At 52.3% G+C, this 24,922-nt stretch overlaps 1 protein-coding gene and 1 long non-coding RNA gene across 11 annotated transcripts in view; one reads left to right on the top strand and one right to left on the bottom strand.

Moving 5' to 3' along the window:
• Positions 1-208: 208 nt before the first annotated feature.
• Positions 209-24,922, bottom strand: part of Kcnq2 (potassium voltage-gated channel subfamily Q member 2) — a 59,081-nt gene continuing 34,367 nt past the window's right edge. For 2 of the 10 annotated variants that reach the window (XM_059262124.1, XM_059262122.1), the window contains 6 exons: positions 21,466-21,495; positions 12,674-12,897; positions 11,905-12,013; positions 11,311-11,442; positions 6,552-6,675; positions 3,872-6,062 (listed from right to left, as the gene is read on the bottom strand). In XM_059262124.1, coding sequence (XP_059118107.1) covers positions 5,340-6,062; positions 6,552-6,675; positions 11,311-11,442; positions 11,905-12,013; positions 12,674-12,897; positions 21,466-21,495 — 1,342 coding nt within the window. In that variant the 3' untranslated portion in view covers positions 3,872-5,339. Of the gene's footprint in view, positions 830-3,871; positions 6,063-6,551; positions 6,676-9,462; positions 9,571-11,217; positions 11,443-11,904; positions 12,014-12,673; positions 12,898-16,908; positions 16,963-21,465; positions 21,496-24,922 lie in introns of those variants that run through there. The other 8 variants (XM_059262128.1, XM_059262127.1, XM_059262129.1 and 5 more) reach the window with 8 other exon arrangements.
• LOC131910070 (uncharacterized) lies at positions 9,273-18,768 on the top strand. Its single transcript, XR_009378977.1, has 3 exons — positions 9,273-9,466; positions 13,009-13,109; positions 18,431-18,768. It is a non-coding gene; the product is annotated as an uncharacterized LOC131910070 (long non-coding RNA).

The raw sequence follows: 24,922 nt of genomic DNA on the forward strand, positions 1-24,922 counted from the left end.
ATTGAGGATGAGTGGCCAAGCCTAGGTTGTTAAGACTGAAAGGACCCAGCCTCTGACCCTAACAACTCAGGTAACAGCCCCAGGAAATACAGAGCCTGGAACTTGAGAGCTCCCAAGTTGAAGTGCTGAGTGGCCTTGCCTCCCCAGCTAGACCCCCAGCCCTTATACCAGCTGCCAGGAGACACATGCAAATGAAGAGGCCAGGCGGTCCAAGTTGAATCACTGTGTTTTACTAAGTGCACAGGTCCACTGGGCATCTGAACTTAGCCCTGTGGCAGCAAAACTTTCCAGAACCATCTGCATGCATCCCTGCTGCGGGATTATGCCCGAAGCTCCCTGCGAGCACACATTGGCCCGCTCACACAGCACAAGTGCCATTCTGTTCATGTTGAGCAAGTTAGCATCTCAGCTCGTCAGTTAGAAAACTAGAGTTCATTCCCTGGGCGTCTATCCCTAGAAGACAGCGTTGTGTGCAGGTGGTGGCACTCTGGCCAAAAGGAGAAGGCCATTCGCTGTGGCCCAATGGCACGTACAAAATGGTCGGGGTGCACATCAGTATGAAGGCATTATGAAATATTCTTTGGAGCATGAACAAAAGTGCAAAGACAGCCAAAGGCAACAGCGCAGATGGGAAGCTGCAGCCGCAGCTGCGGCCAGGGGACAAGACTGCAATGGGCAGGGGTGGGCTGGAAGCGCAGGGTGCGCTGCACTGTGTATGGAACCGTCCCAGGCAGATGGACAATGTCAAGGGGGTCACAGCTTTGAGCCCCTCCACGTGGGACTCCTAGTGGCAGCCCATCATGCCAGCACTCCTCTCCAGTAGCAGGACCTGGAGGTGGAGTCCAGTGTGTCTGTATCAGGCAGAGGCAGGAGTGACCTTGGTGAATTTCCCTCAACACACATTAAGGCAACAACTTTGTAATAGCCAGTCCCAGTTGGATGTGCGGTGTTAGCGATGTGCACTCCTGCCTGAGTCCCAGAACAGCCTGGGGACTATCCCTTCTCTGACAGGGAGTTAGACACCGGGAGAACTTCAGGGTGGGTCATGGGCCAGACCCAGTATCTTCTGTCAGCCAGGACACCAAGGTGAGCATCTATGACAGAGCTCTGAACAAACTTAAAACCCAGGCACTGCTAGGCATTTGGTGGGTCTCCTTCCTAGGGTGTAACCCCTTCTCTCTTCCCTCTGGTGCCCCCCAAGATCTGCTGCTAGAACCACCTCGTAGACAAGCAAAATTCATCAACTGTGGCCCCAATTCATTCACAGGGCCACTGGGCCCCCTAAGCCCTAAGGCCTAAGGCATGTGTTGGGCACATGCTGAAGACTCCTCAGAAAGAAGAGGCACCTGGATCTCTAGAAACCCCCATTTCCATCACAATACCTCCTCTGGGAAGCTCTTGCCTCCTTAGCTCAGCTGGGGCACAGTAAGAGCCTAGGACAGCCAGGTGGACATGCCTGCAGACTCTTCTTGGACCTCTGCATCTTATGCCCTAGGAGGTCTCAGGGGAGTGGAAGGCCAGTCTCTCTGCATCATGGTAGCAGATGACTACATCATTCCAGCCATGTGAGCCTGGACTTCAGGGGTATTCTGTATAGAGTCTCCACTCTAACCCCAGCCCACCCTGCTGGGGTCAAGTTGCCCCAGACATCTGAGTCCCTCTACTGTGGGCCCCACTGTTCAAGTTTTTCATGTTTATTTCAAGAGGTTGTGACTTCAGACCAAGATCCACATGTCCTGTTGGTGTCGGGGTGTGAGCCATGGGCAATTATTAGCCTGTACTCTGTGCACTACTTACACCCAGAAAACTGAAAGACACAAGGTGAGCCTGGATATGTCTCTCCTTGTCTCGGGACTGGGGCTGACTACAGCTGAGAGTCCCCTCCAAAGAGGCCCATTTAGTGTCTAGTGCGGATTTCAAGTGAGGCCCATAAAGGTGAAAGCATACCAGCTAGCTTAGAGGACACTTGGTCTCCCAGACCACACGGAGGACAGCAGATGGGCCCTCACCCCAGGTATTCTGGCCCTGGCAGAAAAGAGTGCACTTCCTGGAGGCCATAATTGAAAAGATCAGAAAGGAAGATGTTAAGCCAGAAAACACTGATCACAGCCTGGCATGATGAAGCAGGCATGTATACAGGAGGGCACTGGGAACTGGCCAATACCAAGACTGACCCAATGCAAAGACTGATCTGGATCTCAGCAGGCACTAGAACTGCCCTCACCCTGACCTAGCCACAGCCTCTCTTGGCACCTACAACTACCAGCTAGTCCAAGGGGAGGGCAGTGTGGGAATTCAATGGGTTCCAGGTGGACCCTCTACCACTGTGGCCCGGAAGCTCTAGATACCGAGAACTCCCACCCCAGTCAGTGCTCAACATTTTAGAACATTCATCATTAATTCTTGTGGCACCCTCCCAAGGTAGCTCCCATCAGGAAGAGCCAAAGAGAAAAAGATTCAAGTGTGTTTGAGGGGGTGAAGCCTACGTGTGTGTGTGTGTGTGTGTGTGTGTGTGTGTGTGTGTGTGTGTACATTATACATCCAGGTTACTCGTGTGTGCACATGTACATATGTGTGAGTATGCAGGTATAAAAGCGGGTCCTGTTGTATGTGCATATGTGGAATTAACATATAGCCTATAAGTTCACGTGTTCATATGTATGTGTACATGTGTGGTCTATTATGTGTGATCTGGCAAACTGTGTGTGAGCTTTTATGTGTATGTGTGTAACAAGGAATACATGTTTGAAAGTACACCTGTTGTATGTACACTTGTGTCTCTGTGTGTATACTTGTGTGTGCATATGAAAGCATGGTCTGTAAGCTTTTGTGTGCACATATATGAATGTATATACATGCCCAGTGTATGGGCATGTGGTGGTAGGCATGTGAGAGAATGTGTTGGGACAAATGTTTTCTGGGGAAAATTTTGCCATGGAGAAGCTGCTGGCCTCCAGCCACGCTTGGTCACATGTGAATACCCAAGAAAGTGCCTCCATCCTGTCCTGTTTCCCTGAGGGTGGGGATGCCAAGGCAGTGGACATTTGTGTTGCTCAGGCCTGGGTCTGGGTCCCCAAAAAGGGGCTTGGTCATCTCTCACATCAGGGTTTCCATGTCACCCCTTGAGATGAACTTCTTCCTTGAGTAGCGGACACTGAAGTCTTGACCACTGCTCCTCATCTGCAGAGCAGACCATGGCCCCCTGTTTCCCTCTTGCTGGACCCTAATAAGGACTTCTGATAAATTCTGTGTGGCTAGGGTTTCTGGGGAGGGCGTGCCTGTTCACCTTCATCCTACAAAACCCTAGGTCAGGCTCTTGTATCTATGGCAGCTTTGGGGACAGGATGTGGGGGTCACATATATGAGGCAGGACATACTGTGTGGAGCATGTAGGACAGACACAAACCTCCTTCCACATTCCCTGGAGCTGAGACAGCTCTGGTCTACCCAGGTCTAGGGGAGGAGTACTCCAGCAGCTGGTCTGTCCAGGGCAGATGTGCTTGTCCCTCTGCCCTGGAGTCTACCTGTGTGTCAGGTGGAGGGTCTGAACCCGGGCTCAACTCTCCAAGAGAAGGCTAGTGAAGGGGTAGCTGCTCTTCCTGCCTACGCTGCCTGCCATGCCCACATAGGAAGAGACATCTCTCCTTCCAAGGAGTTGACTACAGCACTACCCTAGAGAACCAGTGTGCACACACTGTGACATAGTTTCTCAACCAGGAGCCTAGCAGAGGCATCCTGAGGTGCAGTCCTAGCAGCCCTGACATGGAGGACATGGAGGCCACAGCAGACAGCAGACCCAGCTCCCCTGACAGAGACGGGGATAGGGTGCCTCCTGCTGGGCATAGGCCCCCAAGCTGCTTCTACCCCTGCCAGAAAACATTTTTTTTAAGGGTGGGAGAAGTAGGTAGAGCTCTGCCCAGGCTCAAGCTCTACTTGCCCTCAGTGACCAGGAAAACTGTTGCCTCAGAGAGACTGGGGCCCCCACCCCAAAATGCTATCATTCAATGCCAGACACCTCTGGGCCAGATGTTGCAGGACCACAGCTGAGGACTCCACCTTGTCTCCCTCTAAAGCTGGCTGCCATATGGTCCAAGATGCCCACTCACAAGATGGACAGAGTCCTGATAACCGGAGTAGAGGACAAGGTGTTCCCAATTCCCCAAACACTCAGAGGCCACAGCCAAGGAACCTATAGTGGATGAATGACTGTGGACGGCCAGCTTCCATGGGAAGGATCCTTGACCAGGTGCAGAGGCCATGATCTCCTGTAGAAAGAGCTGGCAGTTTGACAATGTCATGTCATTCAGCCCTGCCTGGATCTGTAGAGCCAAGTGGGCAGCAAGCAAGCTGGTGCCCTGGCTAAGGACAGTGCTGGTCTGTTTACCAGGTGGTTCTCTTGAAGTACTGGCCACAGCCTGGAGACCAGCACCACACCAAGAAAAGGTGAGGCCATGAGGTCTCAACCCAGACCTCCTGGGCTACAGTGCCAGGGATGAGGCAGCCAGAACCTCCCAAAGAATCCCTTTCAGGAAAAGGCTGTGAGCTGGGTCCTCCCCTAAGAGGTGGAAGCCAGGAGTGGGGGCATCCAAGGGTCAGTTCTAAGCTCCAGGTTGGTCCCTAAGGACTCACCCCTTCCTCAACTCCAGGAAAAGGGTCCTGATCTAAGGGTGGCTCCCATGGAAGGGTCCACAGAACCTGGAAGAGGGAGGAAGATGCTGGCCGGCAGCTCTCTAGCTAGGTGTCCAGGGATAAGAGGCATTTCCCAGCCACACACAAACAGTGGGCCTGGTAGTGCGTTACTGGGGCAGTCAGGAACTGAGGGATAAGCAGTCAGGTGTGAGAGTGGGCCATATCCAGCAACCTACTATACCTCCTGAGTTTCCAGCCTAAGCTAGGAGACACCTGGGCTTCAGGACTGGCCATCAGCAGTAGACAGGCCTGCTTCACCACTACCTCCCATGTACTTGATCCTAGCCACACCCCCACTCACAGGCACCACCATCACTCGGCTGCTCCTCACTCACAGGGCAATATCTGTCCTCCAAGAAGACTGGGCAGGGCTAGCTTTGCTGCCATAGGTAGCTCCCAGGGCCTCCAGGGCCCAGCCTCAGCCTCTCTCTCCTGGTTGGAAAAGAACTTCTATAAAATGTTACCACGTATGCCAAGGAGCCCTGCCTCACCTCCACTCCACATGAACCCTGAGAGCTAGATCCCATGAGCATCCTCACAACCCACACTACTCTGTGTCATTCTGTCACTTTAGGAAAGGCCCTGGAACTCCAGCTCCAAACCAGGAACCAGAGTGGGTGTGGCCTGGGGCCCAGCAGCCCAGCCCAGTCTCACTTCCTGGGCCCTGCCCAACCCACATCTCCAAAGGGGCCCTCACCAGTGGCAGAGCGTGGGGGAGGCCCACATGGTGTGCAGAGGTCTGAGTCTGTGTCAGACTCCCCCTCTGCGATGTAGGGCCTGACCTTGGCACATGGCGCCACAGCTGCATAACAGCTGCCGAGGGCGTCCAGGTTCTCCTTGGACTGGGAGATACTGAAGCCACTGAAAGAGCGCTCCAGCTCCTCGTGGTCCACAGATGGGATGGAGATGGATGTGTCGCTATCCCGCAGGGCACCCTCAGGGGGCCTGCAGGCTGGGGCGCCTTCCAGCCTCAGGAACTCGGTACTGGCCCGGTTGCCCCCACCGTAGGCAGACAGCGACCGCTCATGTGCGGGGGGTGGTGGGATGCGTACCAGTGAGCCATGGTCTCCTACAGGGGAGGTGCCATGGCGCTGGTGGCTCTGCTGCCATGAGGTGGATGGAGGACACTGGGCAGGGGGCATGGCTGGGGGTGCAGCGTAGTTCCTCTGGCCTGTAGAGCTGGTGGAGCGGACGATCTTAATGATACAGCCATGCTTGTCTGCATGCTCACGGCTGTCCTCTGGGCTGTGGTAGGGTGGTGCCGGCTCAGGCTCCTTGGCCCCAAAATAGGCCTCTGTCTCTGCTGGTGGGATGCCCATTCGCTGCGTGTAGATGCTCACCAGGAAGTCTAGCTTCTTTTCCATGGACAAGACCTGCAAGAGTGGAAGCTGCTGGGCTGGGCTTTTGAGGAGAGGACCCAGGAAGAACGCAGGTGAGAAGGGGCAGAGGAAGGAAGCTGCCCTTCTTCTACCCCAGACTCGAACAGCTCAACCTCTGAGCTTAGTGTGTGCCTGAGCTCAGGCCAGCTCACAGAAGGACTCATGTGGTGGCCCCTAAGGATCCATTTCCAGGAAGGCGAGGAAAGGAGAAGGGGGAAGAAGTAGGTAACTTCTGGCAAGTTCCCCAGTGGTTACCCCTGCCAAAGGACCCTCAAATGAAAATCATGCCTGACAGCTACCCTTCTAGACAGTTCCAAGATACAGATACTGACTATGAGAATGGAAAGTGCCAGATCAGAGGATCTTCACAGGGGATCAGGGGCATCTCACAGAGCTGTGCCCCCTCCTGCTGCATCAGCAGCCACAGGCTAACAAGAGGAGACTGAGAGACAGCAGAGCCATTCCTTCCCAAGCTTCTCCCACCTGTTTCTCCACCTTCCCAAGCCGTCCCATCATGCTGGGGTCTTCCGGCAGCTCCGTCTCTGCTGGGCCTTTGGTGCGGTCCTTGTCCGTTATTGTTGGGCCCCGCCCCACAATCTGGTCCACTCTAGCGGGAATAGAGACCCAGCCCCCAAGTATGAGTTTGGGAGGGTGTGACCAGGCCCCTGCCCCTTCTTCCTGGGCTAACCCACAGCCCCCCAGATCCGAGCTCTGAGCCCTATCCAGAGCTGACCGGGGGGCAGCAGGTGCCAGGCAGATGGACACCGGTGCCTCATGATCTCAGGCTGCCTCCTGACACCTTGGGTCCTGTTTCCTATCTGTTCCATCCCCATGGGATCTGGCACATTAACAAGGAGTAAAGGGAAATGTCTCCCCAGGGTCCCCCTAGTATGGCTCCATCTCCATTGGTCTTGCTTCACAGCTCTTCCCAGGCCTGGGATTCACTGGTCTCACAGCAAACTGAGGCCCAGGGGGTCAGAGGTGGTTGGTGGGCATTCAGCCAAGGGACCAGAGTAGGAGAGGTTGTGCCTTTGCCCAAGTAGCCACCCCCTGCCAGCTTTACTCCCACATTAATGTGCCATGGAGTTCCTTGGACCCCGATGGGTATGACAGGGACAATGTTAAATGTCTGCAGCAAGGACAACAGAAGCAGTGAGTGTCAGCTCCATGCATCAGGACAAGGGAGGAGGTAACAAGGGCCACATAGGACCTGCCAAAGCACAACCAGGGGAGAGATGAGCACTGCCAACCAGGGACTTGTGAGGTGTGGGGGGGATATATGCATACAAGTGTGCTGATGCATGCATGCAAGTGTGATGCATGTGTACTCACATGTGGGGGGTGTATACTCATACCCATGTGAATGAACGTGTGCACTTGTAAGTGTTGGGCGAGATGAGAAATTCAACTGAGCTGATCAGTAATGATACCATAAATCCAACAAGAAGGGAAGAGATTCCTTTGCCCTCAGAGGATGGGGGTTCCTATCTGCCCATTGTGGCACCAGCAGATCCATGGCATGTTTTGGGGGCATGTAGGGCTGTGGCAGGGCTGGTGGGTGTCACAGAGTGAGCATGGGCTGGGAGCTGCAGGTCACTTAAAAATGAAGAGTGTGTGTAGAGCCTATAAGCCCACTGCACCCAGAGTATGGCTGAGCAAGACTTCTCAAGCTGAGCTGTGCAGCCCCATACACAAAGCACACTCCAGCAGGTACATGTCTGTCAGCAGGTTCTCCCTACATGTCAGCAGTTCTTTCTACAAACTGGGATGCCCTGCCTGCTTTTGTGGCAACTCCAGAGGAAAGTTCAGGCTTGCATCAGCCAGGGGCAGCCTCTGCATGCTCCACTGGACTCATGCTGGGCTCATGCAAAGGAGGGTAGGGGGATGGCAGGAGGGACCTTCTGGCTCCAAGCAGATGTCAGTGACAATGGCAAGGGAACAGGTTCCCTGATGTTCCACTGTCCACATGGTCCAGGCACAGATGCACAGCCCCTTCACCCCCGCCACATGACGAGCCATCTGCCTGGTGCATCTCAGGGGTGGGCTTCAAGTTGCTGCAAGGTGGCCAGACAAGGGCCCTCTGGGGACCTTGTGCTACCTCCTGCCCCAGGGTTCAGGCTCGGGCATCAGACTCCAGGTGCTTCTCACCTCTTGGGTGACGAGTGCCAACTGTGCTGTGAGACCTTTTGTGTGTGTATCTGTATATCACCCTGCTGCAACACAGAGGAAGGCTGAGGGGCTCTGAGGCCTGCAGGGCCTTCCCAGCCTACGGCCTGGATGACTAGTGGCCACGACTGGCAGAAAGACCCAGAAGACTAAATGGGCTTCAGTCTCATGGCAGATAGTGTCATGGGCCACTCTGGACGTCAACTGACCAAGAGTTGCTCACTACGTGCTCCCCTAGGGTCCCTCTCTCATGGACTGATATGTGCATCACATTGACCTTTGTCCTCATGAGCAGCAACCCTGATGCTACACCTGCCAGTTCCAATTTCCCAAACTCTCTGAGCTGCCCAGAGCTCTTCTGTCCCCAGCTGACAGATAGGGCAGTGTCTTCCTACCCTCCCTGAGCCTGCTCCTGAGAGCTTTACTTCTCCTGAACAATCAGGCTCACCAGAGGGAGACAGGGAATTATCTGAGTGGTCCCAGGGTACCCAGGTCTTGAAGCCTCTGTTAACCACACCAGAGCTGGCTTTTGCCATCTGACTGTTCCTTGGACTACATCTGCCATCTGTCAATCAGCTGAGGGGCAGGAAAAGGTGGGCTGCCATCTTTCTTATCAATGACATCAATGATGGTGGTGGCAACTTGAAATAATACCAGAACTGACAGAGCCAGCTTGGTGCTGGGTGTACTATGGGGGATTTTCTCATTTATTTCTGCCCCCTGCAATGCTGGGAATTGAACCTAGGGCCTTACACATACCAGACAAGTGTTCTACCACCAAGCTACATCCTCAGCCTTCACTTACTCTTCAGAACAATTTAGGAGGCAGGTTCATCTCACACCTAAGGAAGCAGCCCAGGAAAGCACCTCCATCTGCTTTAAACTACACAGAGCCAAGGTCAGGACCATGTGCATGGTGGTTACCCCAGTAACGGGCAGGTGTGAAGGGCCTGAACTGGTCAAGGTCACAATATCATTGGCCATTGAGGTCCTCTGCTTTACCAGCCTCAGCAGATGTCATAGAGAAGTCCATGGAAAGTCAATCCAGGTGCTACCAAACAGCCCTGGCAAGGAGCAGCCTTTTCCCTAACGTGCCCTTTAGGAAGAGAGAGAACCTGAATGTCCCCTGCCTTGTGGAAAGAAAAGTGCAAGGTGCTGCTATCATGCGGCCCAGAGCAAAGAGGCTGGCCATTCACAGACAGGTTGGGAGGAGGCAGTGCATCCTAACCTAGGTGAGTACTGGGGTGACTCTCTCGAAGGGGCCGTGGGTCCTTTGGTAGGGTACTTCTTGTGCCGGGGAGTTGAAGGGGGTGGGGGGCCCACAATCATATCTATCCTGGCAGCGTAAACAAGAAGAGAGACACCAGCAAAACACATCATAAACAACCCAAGGTGACTTGCTGGACATGCACAGAAACATGGAACAACTTGACAATAGTGATTCTTCTGGAAAACATGCTCAAAACAGAATAGTGGACCCACACTCTGGCCCTCACATCTGTCAGGCTTTTCCCATGTCCCAAGCACTGTCCAGCCTGCCCACTGAACCTCAGGTGGAGCACAGGATGGATTGGTGCTGGGAACTAAGTCCCAGAAAGGGACTCTGCAGAAGCAGAGCAACAGGACTGTCTGCATCAGAGGCCAGAAGTACATGACTCCTCATTGGCAGTCTGTTTCCCAGACAGAAAGAGAAGGAAAAGGGAAGTTTGGAGCGGAAGAGGATACGGAGCAAACAGTTGTGGAGATGGGCATGGCACTAGGCTAGAGGCTGTGAATTTTCACTCACCCACATGCAGCACATGTACAGCTTCTACCTGGGGAAGCCAGTCAGAGGCCTCAGCCTGAGCTGGGGGACACCTGCCTGGCCTCCACGTAGGAGAGTAGCTCATGGCCTAGAAGCCTTACTCCTCTGACATCTGCCATTGATGTAACTTTCTTTGACCATAAGGAGTCCCCAGGCTGTCTTTATTGTCCCAACTCTGTCTCAAAAACTCATGCTCCACTTCCAGGACTGGAAAGCAGGCTGTGCTTCCCCTACTTAGGAGATAGGCTCCTCACAGGTATCACACACACACACACACACACACACACACACACACACACACACACACACATGGGTGAATGATGTATGTGGCTAAGGGTGTGTGCCTAGGAACATGGGGAGTGGGACATGCTGGAACAGTTATAGACATGGTCTGTGCATATACCTGTGTACTCATGCACATGGAGAATGTACACTTCTGTGTGTTGTGCATCTGAGGATGTGTTCCTGTGAATATGTTGGGGGTAGGTTGAAACAACCACGGATATGTATGTGTACACCAGCACATGTTGATTGCATGTGTATGTGTGGGAGGACTCAGGCCTTACTCATGTGTACACAGTGCATGTGTATATAACTTCTAGAGCAAGCAAGCCTATTCTCACATGAAGATAAGCCAGGGGTTGTTTCTGATGTACTTCCTACTCAGAAAGTAGGACCCCACCATGAGGAAGCAGATGGCTGTATCTTGGAGGAACAGCTCCAGGGTCCCCAGCCACTGCCTGACAGGGCTCACAGAAGCCCTGTGTTTCCATCTCATTACAGAAACACTCCCATCTCAGCACATATGTGCATACCACACACATGCATACATATACGCCAACACACATATGCACATACACAGCACAGCATATGGTGCTCATGCATTCATCCACACATCATATGCACGTTTGCACACATATATGCACACATGCATGCACTTGTGCATGCACATGAGTATATCCAGATGCTCACACATATACACATTCACACACATGTGCACACATATGTACACGTGAACACACATACACACACTTGTCACCACAGTGCAAGTGAGTGGGAGAGAAAAGGAAGGGGCAGAAAAAAAAAAAAAAAACAGACAGTGTGAAAACAGCAGACAGCAACGAGAAGCCACACGGTGGGAAGAGACCTCCAATGGTGGCACGGCCCTGTTCTGCACACCTGTCACCCAGCCCTTGGTGCCCCTTGTGCCACGCCTGGTTTTGTCCCGGAGGGCCCTGTTCATGCCCAGACTGGACAGGCAGGGACTCTTGCCTGGACTGCAGGCTCTTGATGCGGGACAACATGTCCAGGTGTCCGGCTGAGTACTGTTCAATGACATCCATCACGTCGTACGGGCGCAGACTCTCTTTGAATTTTCGCTTAGACACCAAGAACCGCATAACACTGCAGAGATGGACAGATCATGAATTCTGGACAGACGCTACACTGCCAGGGGCCAGTTCCCATATCCACCTGTCACCCTCAAACAGCTCCCTGGGAAGTAGTGTCCATTCTCTCCCGGGCCACCCACTCACCCTTCCCCACCAAGGGTCACTCAGTGCTCAGCCTCAGGTCCCACCCTCCTTGGAACCACTCATATGGGGTAGCTGTTGGCTGTCTGAGAAACCTTCCAGCCCTTGGCCTCCATTTCATCCATACAGTAAGGGGCTGGGCTCTCAGGTCCAGACAGCGCCACCAGGGCTCCCCGGCCCTCTGGGAACAAGCTAACAGGTACAGGAGCTAGAATGGGTCCTCCTCAGGACTCCCAGTGACTTCCCAGTAGTTATGGCCTTTGGTGACTCGGCAAGACCCCCGTGAGGTCACTGAACAGGGCCTTCTCATGCAGACTGGATGAAGGTCCCTCACCACACAGCTCTGATGCTGACTTTGAGGCCAGGGGTGAGATCTTCAGTCACAAACTCGCAGTTACAGCTCTTGTTGTCCTCCACGATGTCCTCCCCAGGGAGGCTTGCTTCTGGGTGGAAGGGAGCACAGACCGTGAGCAGACCATCACACCAGGGTTCAGTCCCCACACCGATCATCAGGGGTCACTCAGGCTTCCCCAGGATACCCCTTCGATGCCTTTGCTGCACTGGAGTATACACCCCCGCCTCTCTGCAGCTCTCCGTTCTCGGTCCCTCACCCAAAAGCTATTACCTGAACACCATGAGGGTTTAAAAGGGCATCCCTGACAACAGATGAATGGATGACCACACTGTGGTCACGGTTCAGCCAAGAAATGAAGAAAGTTTGACCACACAGATGATCCTTGGAGACACCATGCTCAGTGTGAAATGGCCACCATGGACCATATAAGGCTCAATACCATGCATGTGGCATGCACGGACTGGAGGCAGAGAGAAGCAGGCATGGAGCCCAGTGCTGGAGAGGGCCGGGGTGACATCTAGAGGGCTTAGGGCTTCTCCATTATCTGCAGAGGTGGCACTGCAAGTAATGGAATTACAAGATGCCGATGAACAATGTGTGCTAAAGTGGTTCGTCTTACATGATGTCACTTAAAAGAATAAGAATGGGGGCTTCCTGCTCCAAGAGACTTCCATTTGTGCACTATAGTCAAGTGCTAATGTCCTTCCCCCAGGAGCCACCAGCCTTGGGGAAGGTGGTGCTGACCCACCTTCTGAGTTCTGCCGGGATGCAGCACCCTTGATTCGGAAAGCCTGGCGTGCACGGCTGCGATCACCAAAGCTCCAGCTCTTGGGCACCTTGCTTGGGCTGTCGTCGAGACTCTGATCAGCACTGGGGGACCGCCGGACCGTCTGGGCCTGGGGAGACCCCTTCCCCTTGGCAGCCACGCCTCGGGGGCTGGAGAAGACACGATCTTTCAAACTGACCTTCTGACTGTTCCCAGGATAACCGACCGGCAGACAGAACAGGCAGACAGACAGACACACACACAGAAAAACAGCAAGAGAAATCACTCTGGAAATAACAAGTCATGTCTCTTTGCAGCTGATGCCCCCACCCACCAAGCTAGGAGGGAGATGCAAGTCCAAAGAATGGCCAACCACGCTGGGAACAGGGAGCAGTGGTTGGCGAAGCACAGGGTAGAGGTGAGGAGCCGCACAGGTGTGGCCAGACCTGGGGAGGCAACGGCGGGGCTCCTAAATCATTCATCTATTACCACAAGGTGCCAGAGCTCTCTCCACACTGTCCTGTCAGCTTCCCCAAATGACTTCTAGACATACCCCCAGACACTTGAGACTAAATCTCTTCCCTGGAGCTTTTTCTGTACTAGCCCAACCAACAGCTTTCCCTCTTGCCCATTCCAACTGCCCCTGGAGTGTCCTCACTATCACTTCCAGGATCATCCGAGATCAGGGTTACAGCTGATATATCTAGATCCACCTTAGCTCCAGCCTTTTCTATGATTCCCAGAAGCTGCCTGGCCTCTATGTGGGGCTGATGCCCAACACTGTCTGGTCTCTGGGCTTCAGACCTCTCCCCTAGGATGTTTCTAGGAGGACATTGGGGATGAGGTTTACTCTGAGACTAGGCTTCTATTCTCATAGGACTGGCTGTCCCAAGCCTTGGCCGGCCCTAGGTGGTGGCTGTAGAAATAGAGAGATGATGGCCAGCCCCTGCCCAAAGCTCTCTCACACTGGGCTGCTGTTTCTAGACTCTAGAAGGTCCTGGGATCTCCCTCACCCTATGTCTCTTCATAATCCCAGAGTTCAGCAGCTCACTGTGATATAGACATGAAGAGACAGAGGGTCTGTGACTAGGTTGCTCCAGACAGAGGTGGCCTCCACCCATTACTCTGGGGGAATCATGCTTCAGTCCAGACCAGTTATTTTTTCTGCTGACGACTCTACCATAACTCCACAGGCAGAAGGCAGCAAGTCTCTTGTGAAGTGGGACTCACTTGTTCAGCCACATAGGAGCCACAAGACTTCCTGGAGTAGCTTCAGACAGGGCCCACGACAATACCTAGCAGTACTAAGGATAACTCCAAGGAAGTTTCAATGCTCAGTATTGTTTATCAATGCCTCAGAACCCAACTTCACACCCAGCCACAGTGCCCCACCATGGGCCACCAGCCAGAGAGACATGTTCAGCAGACAATGCAGAGCTGACTATCACAGAGATGGCCACAGTGCTAAGTCCCTCCACCTTGGACTGTGGATGGGGCTAGTGGCTCTCCCCACCCCACTGGGACAGCAGGATACTTGAGAGACCATCCTTGTCTGCTCAAACTCTCTAAAGAAGGAGAAGGATGACAAGGAAGCCAGGGGCACAAAACCCACACAGGGAAACTGAGGCAGTTTCAAAGTGTCCTGTGTCCTGGGAACATCAGGAGCTAGTGGCCTCTGCTAGCTTTGGAAAACGGCCCTGAGTCTAGACTTCTGTGCTTCACTGAAACACTGGTGGCCACACGCAGGCAGGTAGTGGCCAGGGACACCCAGAATCTACAGGACCTTCTGAGCCCTTTCCTTCCTTTCTTTCTTTCTTCCTTCCTTTCTTTCTTCCTTCCTTCCTTCCTTTCTTTCTTTCTTTCTTTCTTTCTTTCTTTCTTTCTTTCTTTCTTTCTTTCTTTCCTTTCTTTCTTTTTTTTTTCTTCGAGACAGTAACTTTGGCGTCTTTCCTGGAACTCACTCTGTAGACCAGGCTGGCCTCGAACTCACAGAATCCGCTTGCCTCTGCCTCCCGAGAGCTGGGATTAAAGGCGTGTGCCACCACTGCCCAGCTCTGATCCCTTTCTAAACAGATAATTCTAGTTGGGTCTAGGGAAAACTGGATATTCAGAGGTCTGTGGCTTCCAAAATGCTCTTCTCTCCTCCTGTGGGCACCTCTATCACAGGAACTATTAAAGACCCAAGACAATGTGTCTCTCATGGTCCACTCAGGGTAGATAGGATAGGAGCTAGGCTGAGGGAGCTCACACTTCCCAGTATCACTCAAGGGCTCTTCCTCTGCTCCCCACCCCCAACTCCAGCTCACACACTGAAGGAAGGGAAATGAGTCACCACTAAACAGCCTGGCATTGATCAATCAAGGTGCAGAGCTACCTTCCTGCTGGGGTCCCAGGAGCCACTCAATGTTGCAACAATTTATAATCAGTGTGCATTTAACTCTGGCTGTCAGGCAGACTGAGCTGCTATAGCTGGTGATGTCGAGTCAGGTTCTCACTGCCTCCCCACCCCCAACCTCTGTTACATCAAGAGGGACTGAAACAGGTCCCTCCCAGGAGGACCTGTTACCCAAAGTCAGCCACTTTTCCTTCCTAGTAGTGATTTCTTCCACAGCTACCAAGAGAAGTTATCAACCACACAAACGCAGGCCTGGTAGACTTTAGCCCTACACAGGGCTGCAGCCCACAGAAGAGGTGCAGCTGCCAGGGAAGAGATCCCCCCCCCCCCCGACCCTTAGTCTTGGTTCTTCAGTCTCCAACTCTTCACACTGTCCCTTCCTTAGAAGGAGGCCCTGACAGAGAAAGGGACAAAGTGGATTGCCGTTGCCAGGACATTCAGTCCCTACACAGCCTTCCACATCTCTAGGGCCTGGATAGAGGCATGGAGTCTAAGGGACTCCCTCTTGCCTCCCAAGCCACCAAGCCAAGATCAAAGCAAACATCGGGTAGGAAAACTCTCCAGAGCGTGTGACGAGCATGACATCAGCCAGGAGTCAGCTCAGGAAGACCCTGGGGAAGCAAGCAAACCCCAGCCTCTCTCTTCCTGTCACCCTCTGCAGAGTGAAATTCAAAAGGAAACCAGCCTTTAGATGGCCCTCGCCCTAGTCAGTGCATGGGGACTCAGACTCAGCAATGCAGGGAGCTAGCATCCATAGAGAACTGCCCAGCCTGTGCCTGGACCGAGGATGCCCAAGGGACAGTCCACAAGAACACGTAGAGCAAGGTAGACTTCAGCCAGGCTCTTGCAGGCCCGTCCTTCCCAGTCCTTCTGGTCTTCGAGAAGCCTGACCTTAGCCTCTGCCCTGAAGGTCCAACGTGTGGCCAGAAGCACCTGGATACAAATGCCATGGGCAAGCAAGGCAGCTTCAGCCAGGACCTGAGCAGGCTGCCTCCCAGGGCAGTCCAGACATCCATCTCCCTGTCTGCAGCTGCAACGTTCTCCCCACAAGCACCCACCTCCAGTGCACAGAGCCAGCAGAGAGGCCCGTGGGGTGGGGAAGTGGCCTTCAAGTCCCTCTCCCAGTGGAGAAGGACACGGAGCATGCACAGGTGCAAATGCACAGCATGCTGCTTGGCACAGCTGGCCACATGCACATGATGGGGCCCCCCCATGCGGGGGCCACCACAGCTGCCTGCATATGGCTGGGTTGCACCAGCCAGGAAAGGGACAGGCATAGGAGAGCAACCAGGAGGCAGGGGCCCCAGAGCAAGCAGGACAGATGCCTTCACACATGGACAACAGACAGGGGAATGGGACAGAAGAGGTGTAGTCAAGGTGCAAAGGGTTAGGAGGCTTTTCACCATCCCGTTTCCCATCTTCCCTAAACCAGGCCTGCAAGTCAGAAGGGGGAGACATGGCCTCTGGCTTTTAGGGGCCCTGAAGAGCCCAGAACACAGCAAGCTGCCTCCCTCAGTGAGGTGCCGGCTAAGGGTCGGTCCTTAATGCCTAGTAGAGGTACCAGAGTGGCCGGCCCCAGAGGAAATGTTCCCTGAAGGACATCCGACTGTTTCTACAGCAGTAACCCTGGCCAGCCAGCCCCCTGCTCTGACAGGAGGGGGCTCCATCTAGAGTCAGAGGCCAGGCACCCAGCTCTGCCCTGTGCTTAGGCATCGGGGACTCAGAGCTGGGTGGGCACTGTGCCGGCTCATCCTGAACCTCTAGTAAGCAGGGAGGGCAGGAGCGTGCAGCGTGGTCAGTCCGTGCGAGCATTGCGTGGTACCTAGAGTGTCCCGGGCAGCATCCACACAGGCACCCTCGGCACGGTCTGCCTTTACTGGAAATGAGGAGAGCATAGTTAGTCCCGGGGGCGGCGACAGGACCCGAACAGAGAGCAGGTAACTGAGGCACTGTGACCACCCAGGGAGTTCAGGCTCACAGTCCCCAGCCGCAGCGTTTGCGTCTGAGCAGGGACAGAGAGAAAGGAGTGCGCGCGAAAGTCTTCCGCGGCCTGGGAAAGAAAACAGTTCTCTATTTTTGGAGAAAAAGAATCCCCGTGGTTTTCCTCCAAAAATACCCTTTCCTTCCAAGCCAGAGTGTGGGTTCATGTTTTAAGAGATGTATTATTTTTTGCTATATGCATGCCAACAAAAATAATAATAATACATGAACCAAGATGTGGATGGAGATAGTCTGGGATGTGACCGCTGCAAAGCATGCGCCTTTTAGGGAGGGAAAAATATGCAATTTAGCTTTACAAACCAATTGGCAAGCGGCAAGGTTTTGCCACACCAGTCTATGACCCTGTTGGCAGTGGGCTTTGATTTATCCAGGAGGCGGTGGCTGCCCCCAAATAGAAGGAAGCTCAAGAGAAGAGGCTTGGGGACACACTCATATTTAGAAGGACTGAACAAGTACATTCATCTGGCATTCCATGAGTCCACTTTATTGTCATGACTTGGGCCAACAGAGCTCCAACGGGGTACCTGAGGTACCTCAGCAAAATCCTAGCAAACATTGGCCCTTTCCAAGATTCCCCCCCAAACTCCTGAGATTTGTTTTGCATTAGAACATGCAAAAATTTTAAGTAAAAGAAGAAGGAGAAAGAAAAAGAAAGAAAGAATAAATTAGCGTCTAAGGCCAGCCTGGTCTACAGAGTGAGTTCCAGGACAGCCAGGGCTATGCAGAGAAACCCTGTCCTAAAAAACCAAAAAGAAAAACAGAAAATTACAAAAAACACTTTTTTTCTCCAGGCCTTCCCTCTTCCTGTGTAGTTATAACAGCACTTTACAAACTTTGCACCCAAGGAAACCAACATATAGGACCATCTCAAATAAAAAACAAACAAGTCCCAGGAAAAAAGTGTCCAGTGGGCCATTTTCCATTACATATTTATTCAGACCACTTCTATTCTCTGTTATATGTCACTGACACATGAGCCTCTCTACTTAGGAATAAAGGACATACTTTGCTAACCGGTGTAAACAAATATTAGAATTGGAACTAGATTCTGGAGAGCAGGCTAGTTCCCAAACTGTTTGCCCAAGCATCCACATATGTTTGGTACTCTAAGTAGACAAGTAGCATTCCTGGGGATGCAGGACAAAGGCTGGACACATGCTACCGACTTACTACAGGGTACTTCTGTCAGCAGCATTCCCTATGACTTGACCCAAAGTTAAACAGCCTGTTAAGCAAGTGAGCACCTAGCCCCTTGGCCTCTGGTCCCTATGTCCATCCTGAGAACAAAAGACAGAGGTAGCCCATTCCCAGAACCTTTGACAAATGTCCCTTTTGTTCCCCAGCTCTATGGCTTCCAGGACCTGAGGCCCAGTTCTGCAATAGAGACTACGTCTGATAGTTGTACTGTCCAGTGGGATAGCCACTGACCACACCTGGCCACTGAGACTCAGGAATGAACACCAACTGTGTCCATTTTAATGAATGCCGCTTGCAGCTTGCCATTCCTGTCTAAGAAAACATGGCTTGAGAGCCTGACAAGATCTGAAGAAGAGGAAGCTGCTGTCCACAGCCTTCTCTGATTGGTGGGTACCAAGGACTCCAATTTGGGCTGGTGTGACACTGCCCATTCCCTCTGACTCCATTTTTTTATACCCCATCAGCAAAGTGAAGCTCTACCCTATCTGTGAACGGTTGGCTGATCTCAATTCCAGGCAGATACCAACTGGCCAGCCCACGAGGAACCCAAGCCCAGTGGGGAACAGATATGCCCACAGACACTGGCTAGACAGGGCAGATGGGCACCAAGACACACAGACACCTCCATCTGTGAAGAAGAGTGGACCTATATGGACAAGAAAGGCAAAGCTTGGGTTAGGGGATCCTCTAGGCACAGGATAGGAGACAGTGAGGAAGAGGACAGGCCCACAAAGGACAGTCACAGCAACTGCAGTCACAAGAAACACTGGTACAGCACAGGCCTGAGCTCCCACCTGCCCTGGATCCCCCAACCCAGATACCCACAGTGATTCCAGGCTAGTCATGTAGGTCTCCTCAGGAACAAACCACCCTATGCACCTGTGTCCTGAGCCACAAGACACTGACCAGGAAAGTATCTTTGGGCCACTGAGGGAGAGGTCCAGAGTTCACACCACCCATTTGCCCCGACAGATAATGCTAGCTGGTACTGCCAGGCAAAAATGCAAAGCTGTGTCTAGAGCTAGACAAAGCATGGCCACTGACTCCTGCTAGACTGGCTGAGTCGAAGGACAGCAAGACTCTGGGGGAACTAGGCTTGCCCCCACACACTTAGCATTTCAGACAAGAGCCCAGGGACAGGCTCATCCCACTATTTTCACTTTAGCAATTTCCTGAACACTTCCTATGTCCTTGATGCTAAAGAGGGGGTATAGCTGCTCCTGGCAGAGGCCAGATATACCACCCACCCTCCAAGACCTGGCGAGCAGGTATACAACCCAATGAAAGAGTTGGGGTCTTCACTGACAGAAATTGTTCCTCACTCCCTCAACATTCAGCTCTCCAGGTGCCCCAACCTCCTTGAGGAGCCCAGTGTCCGTGCAAAGGTCCTGCACACCCTTCCCAGGGATGGCAAATGTGCTGCCCCAACTGAGCATTTTGGGAGCAGGGCGTCCTGGGAGGAGGACTGGGTTGGTGGGCGCTGGCCCTCAGGGAAGGGTGTGGAGGTACAGGCAGGCAGGGGCCACTGACACGCAGGGAAGACAGAGGAGTGGCGGGGTGGAGAGCAGGGGAGCCACGGAACATACCGGAGAGCCAGGGGCTCCCATGGGTCCTCACCTTGAATCCTGCTTTCAGAGTCAGCACCTCATCCCAAAAGACAGAGCAGACGAGAAAGGGGCCCAAGAAGGGCAGTGACAGTGATTAAAAGCACTTGGGGGCAGCAAGATTTTCCAGATGGGGGCAGGAGAGGAAGAGAGAGAGAGAGAGAGGCTGAGACGAGAATCGCGCAGGGGGTGCTAAAGCTACCGCAGCAAAGCGAGAAACTGCCGGAGGCCAAAAGCCTCCGGGGCAGCTTGCCCAAGTCAGGGTGCAAGTATCAGGCAGTCGGGGTAGTGTGGAGACGAGACAAAAAAGCTCCAGACCCCTCACCACCAGTCTCAGTCCACTTGGGGCACAGCTGAGGGTTAGGCCAATCTCAGCCTGGTGTCCACGACCAGAGGGACTCCCAGCTCCAGGGTCATTGGAAAGAGTGCCGACGAGGGACAGACCAGTAACCCTGATGGGCAGTGAGGCTGCCAACACTCCTGTTTCACCCACACCAAGGCCAGGTAAAGCCACCTCTATTACCTCGACTGGTCAACAACCAAGACTACACTAGACTGCCCATCTCTCTCCAGCCAGTTTTCTTAGTGGCCAGGGTTCCCATCATTGGTTGTCCCTTTAGCTGATTTGGGAGTCTTTGTAATTCAGGGCACCACCTATAAATTCTCCTTTTGTGGTATGGGAGAGGAGGACAGTGTCCTTCTCCAATGGATAGAGGATAGGGTAAGCCTAATTCCACCCTCCTCTGCACAAGAGCAGGTTTATATATATATTCTGGGTCACCCCACTATCAGGGGGGCACAAGGAGGCAGGCCTAAAGTCTGGGGGCCATATTCACACTGCACCTTGTGGACAGGTCACTTGGCCTGTCCACACTCAGTCTAAAGGCCTTGGAGACCCAGGCAGATGCACACTGAACTCAAAATCTATGTGATGGTCTTTTCTTTTCTTACAAGTGACAGGACAGCACGGTCTGTTTCCACCTTTCTCTACCAAGTGGAACTGACACTGGAGCCCCATCTAACCAGCCTGAGCAAATGGAACCTTGGAGGCCAGCAGAGACCAGGAGAAGGAGCACTGAGGTGGGAATCTCCGTGGAGGTATGAGAGGAGACAGGGCACCTCAACATCCTCAGGAGGACTGTGCCTCTCTCCCACCCCAGGGGCTACCAGGATAGCAAAGTCCTCTTCCCCTCTGCCAGCATCTGGTCCTGTACTCCACGCCCCCCACACTAGAGTGGTGGGGGAGACCCCTGCTTGAGGTTCCCAGCTGGGCCTGCAAATTCCAGAAACATATCTGCAGGGTACACGGGAATCTCAGCCTCAGAGTCCCCTATGGGCAGTGTTGGTCAGGGATGATCCCAAGAAGCCCCACCCATTTGCTGCCCAAATCCCTGTGAGAAGGCTGTAACTAAACAGTGACCCTGGATGTGTGTCAGGACACACTATCACACACTACACACAGAAGCACACACAGGGCCCCATGGTAGCCCTGCCCCATGACACATGGTGTACACAGAGGGAGCAAAGCAAGATAGGCGCAGCACACACCAGGGCAGCTGGAGGCAGGAGGGACTGACCTTGGTGATGGCTCTGGTTGTGGCTCCTTCCTTCAAACAGAGGAACAGAGAGTTAGTAGATACCCCCTCCAGCAGCCCCATGGCACATCCAATGGCCCAGGAATGGGGACCTCCCTTGGCACCCTCTAGGATCCCTCTGGTATACTCAGGTCCTTGGCCTCAGACCTGACACCTGTCCACATGCCCACAGGTTGGGCTGTATGTAATAGAACCTGATGCAAAGAGCCATCCTCCTAGTGTACCTGTTCTCTTGATGAGGCATTATAAGGCCCAGGGGAAGGAAGGGACTCCCAAGGGAACTGTGATCCTCTAACCCAGAGGGCTCTTTTATTTGGTATTAATGGATACTCATTTCAACAGAATCATACCAGCATAATAAAATGTTTCAAAAAGAAATGTGGCTGAAGAAAGCTCTTGACTTAATGGAATTTCCCTCCTTCTGTGCATTTTTCAGTGGTAGCAGGAATCAGGCAAGGACTTTGCCACAGTTCATGATCCATGTTTGTTTCAAGGCCATTAGTCATCCCCAGGCCCTGATCTACTTGCATGGCTATTTTGGCCATTATCTGTTTTATTGGGATTGGTTCTTTCCAGTGGCAATAACTAGATGGTGGCTGGATCTTATTTAGTTGAGAAGGGAAGATGAGGAGTGACCCCGGTACCCTCAGGAGGGCAGTGCCAGGCCAGTCTTTTGTATGACAAGGACTTGCCACTACATTTCCAAATACTGTGCATAATATCAACTGTACCACTATGATGTTGGCAGAGAAGCTACAGCAGAGAAAAGCAGGATTCAGCCAGGTTCCTGAAGCTTCTGAGGATAAGTCCAAGCCATTTCAGTTCCCTCCATGGCCCTCATGGAGGAGTCACACACCTGCAAGGGTCTAGTTTAGGTAATCCTGTGATCCTTCCCAGTAGCACCACTAGGAACTCGGACAGCCTGAACAGCTGAAGGCATGTGCACACTACTACCCGCTCTATCAACCCCAACTGCATCCAGGGGCAGTGGAACATTTGAGATTTCCTTTCTTGGCTTTGGAGGCTACAAACACAAAGTCAAGGTGTGGGTAGCCACTCCTCCAGTGGACCAGAGACATGGCTGCCTCTTTGGGGGTTCCAGCATCCTGGGCTAGCAGCTCATCTCAAGTTTCTTCTTCCATCTTCCCTTTGTATACATTCTGGCATCCTGTGTCTCCTCTCCTGACCTTCATGCAGACAGTCACATAGGTGCTGAAGCTTTTAACTTACAACCTGAGCAAGGAAGGGCCTCTTTTCAAATTAAGGTCATATTCACAAACACGTTTTGAGAATCAGTGCTCATGCACCCATATTCGTGTGTGTGTGAGGTCTAGAATACACCATCCATCCCTAAGTTCCTTAGGTCTCAACCCTCAGCACCATCAGTTCTTTGTAAGAAAAAAAGTCACTCAATTGTCCGTTAACCCTCATTAATGAGGTTCTTAAGGCTCTGACGAGGTTGTCCTGGGGGAAGCCCTCTGTACACAGGCCCGAGTCTCAAAAGCAAATCATTTGTTTAGTGGCTGTGATGGCAGGACAACATAGGTGACAGTTCCTCTCAAAATGGAAAGGCTGATAAAGGGGTCCCTGCTACCAAAGTTTGAAACCCAAATGTCAAATTCTACTTAGATTCAAGAGTTATTAAAAACCCTGGTTCCATAATCTCTACTGCTGCTGCTCTGAGGGCAGTACATGTGGCCATGAGTGACTCTCCTGGCATCCCTCCTGCTTCTAACAATCTACAATGTTGCCTTTATTTCACTTGTCTCTGTCTTTTTCAGTCCATGCTAGCAGTGTCTCTGCTGCCCAGAACTTTATGGTACCCTGAGGAGCCTCAAGAGTGAATATTACTAGTCGGGGTGTCCTTTGTGTAATCCTGATGTGGCCCAAGATGGATGGCACTAGTCAGAAGTGTCTAAGTATGGGACATTAAAGTGACCCATGGCAGAATTCACTGGACAGGAGAGTCCACTATAGAACCTTGAAGAGGCTCAGGAGGAATGACATTAGTCAGGAGAGTTCTCTGTGTGACCAAGAGGTAGTCCAAGAATGGATTCCATTAGACATGAGCATCTTATTGAGGGCCTGAGGTAGCTGAGGAGAAGATGTCATACCATAGAAGAGTCCTTTTCACAGCTTTCTTGGACAAGTACCTTCATTCCTGACTTCCACCAAGATGACTGATTGGACCTGAGTCTCACACCTACTTTCTGCCTCATCTGCAGCCTATACTCTGTAGCTGACCAGCCTCTCCCTGAACTGCTTCTCCTCAGACATAGCCCTTTGCTGTCCAGACAGGTTGAGTTCAAGTTTCTCATAGAGGTTCCTCAACTTCTTTCTTCTGAAATTTGACAATAAACATGAAGGAGAAATCAGGCTGTACTCTGTATAGCTGGCAGGAAACCTCCTCCAATGGCTGAACATCCAAATCTACCTCTTAGGATTCTGCTTCCACCCAACAGGGGGACACGACTCAGGCAAGCCTTTGATACTCTACCACCTTTTCTAGTTTTCAGTAACACGTTCTTTGCTGACTTCCTTCTGAATGGTGCCAGAAGCACTGTCAGTATCAATTCTCATTTAGTTTGGATATGAAGTATCTCCTTGAACATATTGTGTGCTGAAGTCTTGGTCCCCAGATACTGGCATTATTGAGATGTGACTGAGTTAATCCATTCATAAGTTCATAGTGAATTGGCTATTAGCAGGTACAGGGAATGTAGATAGAGACAGACCAGTGGAATTTGCTTGTGAAGGGTGAGTCATATCATGTCCCTGGCTTCTTCCTGTCTCTCTCTTCTTCTTAGCCATCACAAGATGAACAGTTTTCATCATCACGTCCTGCTGCCATGATATTTCTGCCTTCCCACATCCTACAAGCAATGGAACCAACCAACCATAAACTGAAACCTCACTTCTTGGAAGACCTCCCAGAGTGTCTTTAACACCCATACTTCCATTAACCATCCCTTCAAGGTAGTGTGTGTTTATTCTAACATGTACTTCAAACCTCTTCCAGGCCTAGTCATTACCCGATTTGAAACTCAATGTCACACTTTTAGACTCAAAATCTGAGTTGTCTGGAGCTTCAGTAAAAGACATTGTAATCAAGTTGTTGAACCCACAAAAGTTACTCTCTCACAGTCCTAGAGTAGAGACATCAGAAGTCAAGGTGTTGCTGCACTCCTTCCACAGACTCTAGGGGAGGATCCACCTTGCCCCTCCAGGTAGCCTTGGCTTGTGGCTATATCACTACAATCTTTGCCTGTGTCTTCATTTGGCTTCTTCCTGTGAGTTACTCCAAAATTCTTTCTTCTTATATGGACATTATGAATGGATCCAGGGTCCACTCAGAAAATCCAGGTGTAGAATGGTTGCTGAAGGTCACATTAGCAGGATTGGAAGCTCTCACATATGTTTAGGAACAGGGCCTACATCA

This window comes from Peromyscus eremicus, chromosome 4, assembly GCF_949786415.1.
Source record: "Peromyscus eremicus chromosome 4, PerEre_H2_v1, whole genome shotgun sequence".
NCBI lineage: Eukaryota > Metazoa > Chordata > Mammalia > Rodentia > Cricetidae > Peromyscus > Peromyscus eremicus.